The sequence below is a fragment of the Austrofundulus limnaeus genome, unplaced genomic scaffold (genome assembly GCF_001266775.1).
Source record: "Austrofundulus limnaeus strain Quisiro unplaced genomic scaffold, Austrofundulus_limnaeus-1.0 Scaffold4, whole genome shotgun sequence".
NCBI lineage: Eukaryota > Metazoa > Chordata > Actinopteri > Cyprinodontiformes > Rivulidae > Austrofundulus > Austrofundulus limnaeus.
In genome coordinates, this window is record NW_013952406.1 from 5,615,425 (window position 1) to 5,626,562 (window position 11,138).

Below are 11,138 nucleotides of genomic sequence, written 5' to 3' on the forward strand. Positions count from 1 at the left end.
GTGTGTGTGGGTGTGTGTGTGTGTGTGTGTGTGTGTGTGTGTGTGTGTGTGTGTGTGTGTGTGTGCATGAACGCTGCAAGCGATGATCATGTGCATCTTAGCACTGTGCACACCATCACTTAGGAGGTGGTGTTTACAGTTTGCCTCCGGTGAATCTAATGGTAGTTAAACAGATATGAATTGTCGTCCCCCCCAYCCCCACATAATTAGTGTCTGCTGTCTCATCTTAAGAGTGACATTGCATCAAGTTATAGTATTTTTAAATCTGATTTGGCAGAAAGAAATGTCTGGATAGGTATGAGCGCTGGTATGAGTGTTTGTTTTGCCATGGTACACTGTACTGCAACAGTGAGACAGGGGTTGCCCTGCTGGAGCTTTCAGATTAATAGACACTGATAATAACATACACAACTCACAGTGCGTCTGTCCCTAATGAAGATGGATCTAGCTGGGCCTGGCGGTGCACAAGCTCACGGGGTGGCAGCCTGCCAGTCACATCCAAGTGACATCTGGGAACAGCTCAGTGCAAAGGGTGGGAGGGAACTTCAATGGAGAGTACAATTTCATAACATTATCATGTTGTATCATAATCCATTGCTGGCGGTACGTAAGATTAATGTCAGAGCAGGCAGTTATCACTCTTGTTGTTTAGGCGTAATGGTCATGGTGAATTATTCATTTCATTTCATTGATTTGCGACGCAACTCATGCTGACAAAGTTGACAGCACAGGTTGACTGATATGGAGAGCATCTGAGCCGACTGAGGTTGAGGAGCAGTGGGAAAGATGAGAGTAGAAAGTGGAAAAAGTCTAACAACATGAAGTTGTTGTGTTGGAAACAAGTTGTTGGAACTTCTAAATAAAAAAATACAGTGAATTAATTTATTATATATACTGGTTAGTAATGTGCAATATATGAATACCACATTGGGTCAGGGGTTTTATCCCTGTAAGGCATTAGAGCTCATTAGACTAAGGCTGCAACCAGCGTTTGTGTGAAAAGACAGGTGGGTGCTAAGGTCACTTTCTCTGGCAGCTGTGGCAGGCATCACAGGGCAAGCATTGATGAGTGGTGGCATTACCTCCTGTTAGATCAGTAATAATGAACACTGACAAACTCTCCACAGCCACAATAAATCACTGACCACACTAGTGAATCTGTAGACCAGGATACTGTCTGCTGCTCTCACTGGCTCAGTAGCAATGATCACACTATCTTCATTGTTCGTGTATTGTTTTTATAGTGTATGTGGTCAGCTGCTTGATTAGCATATGTAGCTGTCACTCAGGAATTTTGGGATCTTTATTGGTCACTTCAGTGGTGCAATGACTTTTTTTAAGAGCTACAACTATTTCAGACATGATAACAGCAGTCAAAGAGTAGACTAGAGATGAGGAGCTGTGTGGGTTGGGGTTTATGGAGAGCTGCATCTAAGGGCAGATACTAAAGCAGTAAAATTGTACGAGAGTCTATTGAATAAAGTGAGAATGGCTTTTTTCTCTATTTCCTTGTTATTCCCTTTGACTTTACCTCTCTGGCAGCTACCCCCACCCTGTTTGATATCCTTCCACTGTGTTCTGCCTCTGCAGATTCCCTCATTTCATTTGCATTCACTTAAGGCACACTTCCATTAAAGTCTCTACCTGTTTTTTTTTCTTTTCTTTTTTTGGTCTCTTCCCTTTTCTTTCTGTTTCTTCAAATAGGTCTTTCTCCCTGGGTTCTTTTGGAGGAAGCCTTATTCCCTATTGACTACACATCCTATCCCCGCTCTCCCTGAGCCAGTAATCAAACACATTGGCCCTAATACACAGGCCATTACAAGAGCTCTGATGTTCCATCTGCACAGAGACGGCACAATGGTGTCATTATTTAAACAGCCCTGCTTGCTGCAGCCAGCAAGATACTACCACACCAGAGCTGTGGCCTTAACTGACCTACCCCAGTAAATGGAGAAATGTTGGGATGATCTGACCTGAATGTGCTTCTGTAGTTGTTGCAAGCTTTAACAATATTATCCATCCTGAGTGACTGTTTTAGTGTTAGCATTACAGCAGGCTATCTGTTCTCTCTATGGCCTGGACCGTGYGGGCCACTGAGCATCAATGCAAATGTAATAGAATCTGGTTGCTGTGAGGGAATAATATCTAATGCTATTATGTTGTCGTTGCTAGCGATAGCCKTACTAAAAAGGATTAGGGAGATTAGCGATGGGCAAGGCGAACTGGAGGACAACGGTGATGGGGTTGTGAGTACAAAACTTTATCCAAGGTTGATTCAAGTATTTTTCTGTAGTGTCACTAATTCAGTCTTTTTATCAGCAACTTTTATTTAAGTGTCCATTATTCCTGAGCTGTATGGCATTACAAACTAAAATATGATAGTTTTGTACTTTGATTATTGTCATGTTTTCTCTTAAATAATAGAGCTGTATAGCTCTTCTTACTGGTTTGATTTGATTGATCTGATCTGTGTGCTTTTGAACACAACACACTAATTTACATTCGGCTCAAACCCTCAATCTACTTTAAATCTTTATATTCATTAAAGTAACTGTTATGTCTTACTATCCTAAAAGGCAATTTTGACAGCAAAAACACAGCCACCCACTCAGTAAACCTTGGTTCTAGACGATGATGGTGATGACATTTCGTGGTTTGTCTGCTACTTTTCTAATGGAAAAGTAGGATAATTATATTCACTTTTGTGGGTGATTACTTTTATAGAGGTGAAGAACTAATTAATTTATTCTATCTCCTACTCATTTATTGTTACACTTTCTCGTATTGCTCCCTCTTGCCTAAGTCTTGAGAGAACAAAAGAGTATCAGGTGTGACAAAGCTTCAGCACTGATGAGTCAGAGAGAGAATTACTTAGAGRCCCCCAGGCAAAGCAAAGGTTTTAGTCATTCTCCACTGTTTCATTGTACTCGACACAATATTACGAGTCTTTCCTTGACTAAGTCTATAGATACTTTTCWCTGAAATAATACATCCGTCTGGAACATGGCTGTACCCAAATCCTACCAGTGCTGAGTAAAAAATGGGAAAGGAAAAAGTTGCTGTTTTCAGTTTGTTCTAATTTGAGATCGGGTCTTCTCAAATTGAAATTTTGACTTGATTACAAACATTTAATGCAGCAGTTTGCACGACTTTCTGATTTGCAAGTGAATGATTGCCATTCACTTTTGCATGCTTGACTGTGCCGGTTGCTGGGAGGCAATCATTTCCTTCATAGCGGGAGCTTTGCTACTGAGCCAACTATTTGTTGTTGAAACATCTGAGGCATAAACATCAATCCTAATAACACGGGAAGTGCTGGCGCATCTTCGTGAGATGCAAAGACTTCTTTTTGCGTGAAGAAACTGACCGTCAAAATTTATTACTGTCAAATCTTTAAATTAATCACAAGCGCTTTCTCGGCTGAATACATTTGGGATTGTGTTTTCCTAATTCACACATTGTCTCTCATTGCTCTGCATGATTTCTCACAACATATCCTCTTTTTTTAAATGCGCCAAAATACTCATTAGGTTTTTAGCATTTTCAAAGCATTTTATGAATACAAAACATTTTTGAGGATGCTCTTTGAAAAAAATTTACCTTTTAAAATGTCTTTTCTAGAATAGCAAGCAATGCAAATAAACAAAGTCGACTCACGGTTAACGTAAGTTGCCTTGGCTTTCCAGAGTGTGCTCAAAATGAAGAAATACAGCCTGTAGCAGCACTGAGAGATTCACCAGCTTTTCCAATTATGCAGCAAAAACTGTCCTTGTTCTTCAGCCTTTTGATTCTGGTTGGTTAATGTTTCGAACTCTCTTTCTTTTGCACAGAAATGATTTAAGTGATGAGGTTAACGTAAGTGCTTTTTATGGCAGACACACACAGCCCTGAGCAAACCCCCTCCCCACACCCTGCATTAAAAAATGGACTTGTGACACCCTGCTCTCAATAAGCATGTCTGCTAAAACAAACAGATTCTAATGATCATGATAATTATCGTAATGATCCAATAGAAAAGGATAATGAGGTTCTTGCTTTGAATCAAGGCAGTCTGTAAATTTATGGCTAACAAAACAAAATGCAGTGTTTGGAACAAGATGACAGAGCTATGTCCCTGAGTGTAATTCAGCTGCTAGTCCATTCAGACAACCACGTTTTTCTTTATCTTGATACAACAGGATGTCATTTGGCTTCCTCCCACCTCGTCCCCCCGCTCGCCCTCTTCACCTTTCCACCGGCACTGTGAAATCACTGTTCTATATACTATATTTTGTGGACTCTAGTCTGGTAGGGATATGGCATTCTGCTCTATTAGAAGAGAAACATTGATGATAATAATAGTGGATGTGATCATTGTAAAAGGTCACCCTCTGGCCCCAGGCATCCAACATCCTTCAGTGAAGAGAACTCGAAGGGCGAAGATACCCATCTCACACCCCCTAAGGACTCCGAAACTTCCAAACTCTTCCATCCAGAGGCAGACTGACTCACACACACACACACACACACACACACACACACACACACACACACACACACAAATACTTTCTCCTTTGCCTTTACTTCCTGTTTGTTTATTTTTTTACTATTCTTTTGCTGTGCTCTCCTGGTTATTTTTTTTGGACAATTTCACCTYCCATTTTTGACTCTTTTTTATTTTTCTACACAGGATATCTCCCCTACAACACTTTTATTGATATTTACTACCTTTGGTCCTCTTGCTCCACGTCTGTTAGTTACTCGAGCCGCCTATGTGCTTCCTCCATTTTTCATTTCTTCCTCCTCTCATTCCTTTCTCTTGTCATTTGTGTTTATCATTTTTCCTCCACTTTGGCCTTTTCACTTTTCCTCTCTCCCATCACTCCTCCTGTTCTCGCTGCTTTCCACAATGAAGTTGAATCTTGTGTACTGCCAGCTAGCGTTTTGTCACAAAATAGGATCAATTTGTCCACCACGCACATTTTTCCCCCTTTCCCATCCCTCAGTTTCCAACTTGCCCTCCCTTCTCCCGATGCTCTCTCTTTTTCCCTGACTGTCCTCATCTTTAAAGACCACAGGAGGGCCATTGTTGAAAAGTACAGCTAACAGAAGTCAGAAGAAAGGAAGAGAAAAGACAGATTCTTTTATTAGTAATAACACACATGTCACAGGAAAAAAATGACTGTCACTTCATGGGACTGAATCTTTTTTTACCACTTGTATTAAAGCCAGATCAGGTGGAGAGAAGAGGTAAGCTCAGCGTAAAGACTGTGCTCTGACAGAAAATGTCTGTTTGCTGCTTTTATGCTTTTCCTTTCTCTTGGCGTGTCCTTTCTTCAGATGGTGTTCATAGGGAATACTCACGAACAAACTTAAATTATGGCAGAAGCTCGACAGCATTGAGGTTGTGTGTGTGTGTGTGTGTGTGTGTGTGTGTGTGTGTGTGTGTGTGTGTTTGTTGACTATATCATAGAAATAAATGCTGATGCAAAGAACAGCTGCTGCAGTCTGCTTTGTTCTTCTACTTTCCTTCTTCGCCATTTGCTGTCTGCATCTCTCTCGTTCTGTCTTGCTTGTACTTTACAACATCCAACATACTAATTCATGCAGTAACTCCCAGGCAGGTTGGTGAATATAAGCTGGCATTGCCACTGGGGAGGAGGTTAAATATCAGAAAAGGTCATAAAAAGGAGGGGCTGCAGAGGTCGAGGGAAAGCCAGATCAGGGAGGATGATAAAGATTTTGTGGGAATAAGTCACTCTGTAATTCAGAATTTACATCTTTACTATGTGAGAAGGAAAATCCAGTCATCGCTGCAAATGTGTACAGTACTTATTTTTTAAATACAGTATAAGTATTTTAGGATAAGTACGTATGTAGTTTGATTTTTCCACAGTGTATGAGAGCATAAGTCAACATTTGCCAAATTCACCATTCTTTATTTTATGTAGAAAACCTAAAACTGACACAGATAAGAACTCAACAACCTCAAGAAAATATCTGCAAAAAACTGCACCAATGTATGTTGATTGCAGAAAGATTAATTAAATATAATTGTATGTTTTCATGCTCTAATTAAATAACAGTCATTGTGATGGTGTCTAAAGGGTAATAAGTGATGAATTATTGGTTRGCCACAGAAACAAGCAAACAAACAGTATAAATTAAACTTAAATTAAAACATTATGTAAGCTTTACTCAACTTGAATTGTGAAGGTGGCAGGAACATTTCCTCTAAAAAGTTAGAAAAGCAAAAACATTAGTTAAATACCAAAAACATAAACCTTCATTTTAAACTGATAATTGCAGTTATTTCCTTCAGGTTTTAATAATTACACACTGCTGTAGATGCTGTGCATTAAAGTACTTTGTTTTTCTCRTTGTATTTACACAAATTAAAACAACCTTCTAAGATATCCATGTTTGCTAATTGAACAGGAGTCTGTAGAATTTATAATACGAACATAACTCGTTTAATGTGTTAARCTGCTAGAAATAGAGTTTTTGACATAAAGCAAACCATCTTTATTCTGCTGAAACACTGGAACATATCTGCATACACCTTATACCCTCATGCTGTATAATTAAATAAAGGAAGACACTCTCAAGTTCACCCTCAAACACACACACACACACACATACACACACACACACGCGCGCGCGCGCATGCACGCACGCACACAAACATCCGTCTGTTTCATCTTTAAGCTCAGCAGGAGCAGTGTTAGTTATAACAACACCGCCATTTTTCTGTGTTTTAACCCCCGCTGGTTCTACTGTCAAAGGATCAGAGCTCAGGTTTCAAAATGTGATTTATATTATTAAGCAAATGAGATTTCTGAGTCCTACAGCACGGCTGACTGAGGAACAATTTTTCATTGTTTCAAATTTTGTCCTTTTCTTCAAGCGTACTTGTAAACACCCACAAAAGACTTATATTTTTCACATGAATAAAGCGCTGTTATTAGCACCCAAATAAATGTAGCATGTCTGATTCGATCAAGCATCCAAACCCTTCAGAGTGATGAGTCGGTTGTGTCAGCAGTTGCTTCCCTCACATCTTGCATAAAACGGCTTTAGATCTGCCAYCTGATCATCCCACTTGACCATCAAGAGCCTTGCTTTATGTATTCCTTCTCCTCTCTTCTTCTCCCTCTATATAACGTCGACCATGCTATACCATTTTTGAGTCTTTTAGTTTTGCGCACTGCAGAGTTATCACATATTGTAGTGACAAATGCAGTAAAAGGCAGGCTCTCGGCGCCGAGAAAGCAACGGAAAATAAAGGAGCCCCGAAGCAGAATATCTCTTTTTTTATTTACATAGTCGCTTTTAAATTTTTATGGTTCATAACCTCTGAGCTATTTCTACCCTCTCTGCTTGCAGGGTCACCCTCGGGGAAGGTGTAAGCTGAGGAAAGTGCCAGTCCACTCACCTGTGCCTGCTGACCACCTCTGAGCTTTAGCACCATCCCCTGCTCTGCCCTCTGCTCAGCTTCAAACATGGCTCTTACGGTTTGGATCTTCCTCACGTCTGCTGTGGCTTTTAGCAACATTGCTCCATCCTCACAGGGTAAGTTTTTTATGCACTGTTACTTCTTTATTTATGAGCAAGTAAAACCAMTGTGTTTATCAGTGCCCAGAGTTGATGCTGCATATATTATCRTTATTTGTATTTCTAATGTGCATAACGACGTATTGATTTACTGAGCTAGCTCATAATTTTGAACGTAAGCCTCTGTTGGTTTCACCGTTCCCTGTAGCTGCTCTGACTGGATTATTGCAAATGAGAATGTAATATTTATTTGTTAGCTGTTTGATGAAGGTTGTAAGAATATTGACTTGCTGACCGGGCTAGAAATGCTGCACTTGATTAACCAAACTGTCTCTTCTGGTGGACACGGGGAGAGTGTGTGGCGCGAGGTGGAAAGTGCATGTGTGAATGTCAATAAAATTTCTTGTCATCTTGATGTTAGTTGAAGCGTGGCAAGTGAATAGGAGGGAATCCGTGCATGTAATGGTGCCATATGTGTGACCTGCTTGAATGTGCCATGTACCATGAGATATTGCATTTTCTGTGTGTGATGGTCGTTGTAAGCTTGGCAGCAGGTGACCTGGTTGGGCTGAACTGATGCTAGAGGGTGTGTGTCTATGTGTGTGTGTGTTGGAAGATGTGCATGAGAAGAGGAGCAGAGATTGCAGGAAGKATGAAAAAGGAGGGGCTGTTGAATGTCCTGCTAGTGGCCTGCCACATAGATAGCAGCACACCATCTGCTGTATGCTCTCAGTCAGCTCGGTGCCAACAATCTGCTGCGTGATGGACAGCTAGAATAAAGAGGCGGAGCTTCAGGGAGACATCGCCACATGGAGTGGCYGGTGATGACAAAGGATAAGTTGAAGAATGTGTAGCAGAGTAGGAAACCTTAAGATGCGTTTGGCTTCATTTCTAATTTGAGTAGATGCAGTTCTTTACATCTTAATTTGGCTGCTTTCTTAGCGTTAAATCCACGTACCTTCTGCTCCACACATTTGGCTGCTGGCATTGTTTTTATTGGCGTATTTATGTGAAGATAACTACAACTATCTGTGTGACCTGGCACTTTGGATTTATTAATAATGCATTAATAATCAATTGACTGTTATCTGTATTTAGCCCCAAAGCACAGGCACAACATTTGGTTTGATGAAATTAATTTTTTCCCCCTCCTTCTTCTGTAATAAACATTGACACATGCTGACGCACACCCACACTGTTTTAGTGCTCCTAATTTTGGCAGTCAAAGTTTGGCATAAATTCATTCTCTTTATTGTAGTGTGACAAAGGAAAGCAGAGAGAAATGGAAAAGAAGACAAAGGAAGTAGATCCTAAAGGAAGAGAGCCGGGTTTTGATGTGATGAGGGCTGCGGAAATCAGTCTCAGACTAATCAAAGCTCATTTGGAAACCTACATGAGCATCACACATGGCTTCACTGTCTAATGTGTACTCTTGCTCTCCCTCGGTGTGCCGACTAATCTGCCATGCTTTAACCCCTCTCTGCTCCTGGCTGCACATTCTAATATTTACCCCCAAGTCTCACACATTTATTCTCCTCTTAAAACAGCTCTTTAGTACAAATATCCCTTATCAGCATGAGCTTAGTACACATTCTTCTTCCCTGCTCTTTCCCATAATCCTCGTCTCACATGGAGAAAATGTATCCCTTTAAAAAGTGTGTAATTCATTATTTTTCTTTGAAATGCAAAAGCTCTGGGAGGCAAAAGCTACTTTTTCGTTAATGAATAAAAACTAATCTAAGTACAAGAAAAAAAAGCCCATAATCACAGTGGTATCTACACACAACTGCCTCTCAGCTCCAGTGCTCTGACAGGGTTCCTAAGAGAGTGACACACATACCTTGACAAACTGAATGCCCTACTGAGTGCATGCCCCTCCTTCCTCTCCTTCATATGCTGTGCAGTTGATCTGAAAGCCCATTAGGCTTGCCTAATGTGGCAGGCCTCGCAGGCAGCTGGGCTGTGCGTGATGAAGTCCCGACACAGAACTTTCATTTAGCAAAGCAACGGCATTAGTGTTTGTATTTATGTGCGCCAGTGAAGGCAGCCAGAGCATTACAAGGCTATTTGTGGGTTCTTTCTTTCACTCTGTGATTTGTGATTACAGTATTCCGAAAACCAAATCTGTGCACGTTCCGTATGTAGTGATACTGTACGTACATGAAAGAGGTGTGTGGGTGTAAGTACTTACTAAATGTTCACATGTTCAGTGTGTGTGTGTGTGTATGTGTGTGTGTGTGTGTGTGTGTGTGTGTGTGTGTGTGTGTGTGTGTATGTGTGTGTGTGTGTGTGTGTGTGTGTGTGTGTGTGTGTGTGTGTGTGTGCCACTCATACACTGATGCCAGTGCCAGCTGACTGGTTGAATCTGTTCTCATCTCTCCTGTATTTAAGCCTTTAGTCTAAGATCAGTCGTGTGGAAAGGCCCCTGGCCCTTAAGTGCACAGGCAGACATTTTTATCTGTCTGCCTCTCTTCTCTCCAGTTTTTTCCCCCTCCTGTGCCTGTTCCCTGAACAGTAGCTATTATTTAAGGATGGGACACTAGCTGTTTTTACACATCTTCTCAACAAAGTGCCTAGTCTCTCGGCTGTCCTTGGATGGTGACATAATGTCTGGATGCAGACTGATCTCAACATATTATTTTGCTCTCTATAAGGCAAGAACGGGCAGCTATTTTTCACAGAGGGCCACATGAGGAATTACTAACAACGCCTTTGCAGGCCTGCTCAGCTGTAGATTTAAAATTCAGAGAGAAGATCTGAAAAATGCTGACTTGAAATAACATTGGGTATTGAATTTTATCAAGAAGAGAAAGAAAGCGAGAACTATCAGTCTTGGAATGCTATAATACTAAACTTATCATTTCAAACCTGCGACCTGCTCACAAATGCATAAGAACTGAATCTCCAGCAGGCTTGTAGCTATATTATTTTCAGAAAAGCCGATAAAGCAGTTATGCCTGTAGCTTTGCTACATGCACCTGGTTTCTTGTATAATTTACTGAACAGCATATTGTATTACCTCAGTAGGCATTCATGAAGTCCTATAGCTGCAGACTTTTCTTTGCTATGCATGTCAGTGAAACTGTTCAAATTCCTGGCATTTGTTGATCAGAATCGGGTGACGCCAGAAAAATCTATTTTTTCAAACAAGTCACTGATTGTTTCTTAAAAATACAAATTTTATGTGAAATTGGCTGAGATACATCTAACATTCCAATTTAAAGATATTAGATGTATCTCAGCCTAACTAGATGTAGCAGACAGTATAGACAGACAGACAGACAGACATAATGCCACTTGTCGACAACTTTATTTTTTTTTAAAGTGGACTTATTAATATCCCATTTTTTAGCCATTAAATGTATTTTGTTGTGTCCTTGGTGTCTCTAGGAGTGCAGAGAAGTTTTATTTAGTTTCTCCTGGTGCTGCAAAAATATCTTTAGAATAGAATAGATGGAATAGAATATAAATAGCCTTTATTGTCCCGCTGAGGGGAAATTCAGGTGTCACAGCAGCGTCAGTACTAGTTTACAAACTATAGACAATGCACAAAAAACTAAATTACCACTAACTAGCAATGATACTACTACTAACAGAAAAAAATA

General features: G+C 40.5%; 1 protein-coding gene across 3 annotated transcripts in view; it reads left to right on the plus strand.

The window, feature by feature from the left end:
* The window catches only part of adgrl1a (adhesion G protein-coupled receptor L1a), a 91,676-nt gene that overhangs the window by 32,778 nt on the left and 47,760 nt on the right, over nucleotides 1-11,138 (plus strand). For all 3 annotated transcript variants that reach the window (XM_014024646.1, XM_014024634.1, XM_014024639.1), the window contains exon 2: nucleotides 7,366-7,551. In XM_014024646.1, coding sequence (XP_013880100.1) covers nucleotides 7,482-7,551 — 70 coding nt within the window. In that variant the 5' untranslated portion in view covers nucleotides 7,366-7,481. The remainder of the gene's footprint in view (nucleotides 1-7,365; nucleotides 7,552-11,138) is intronic.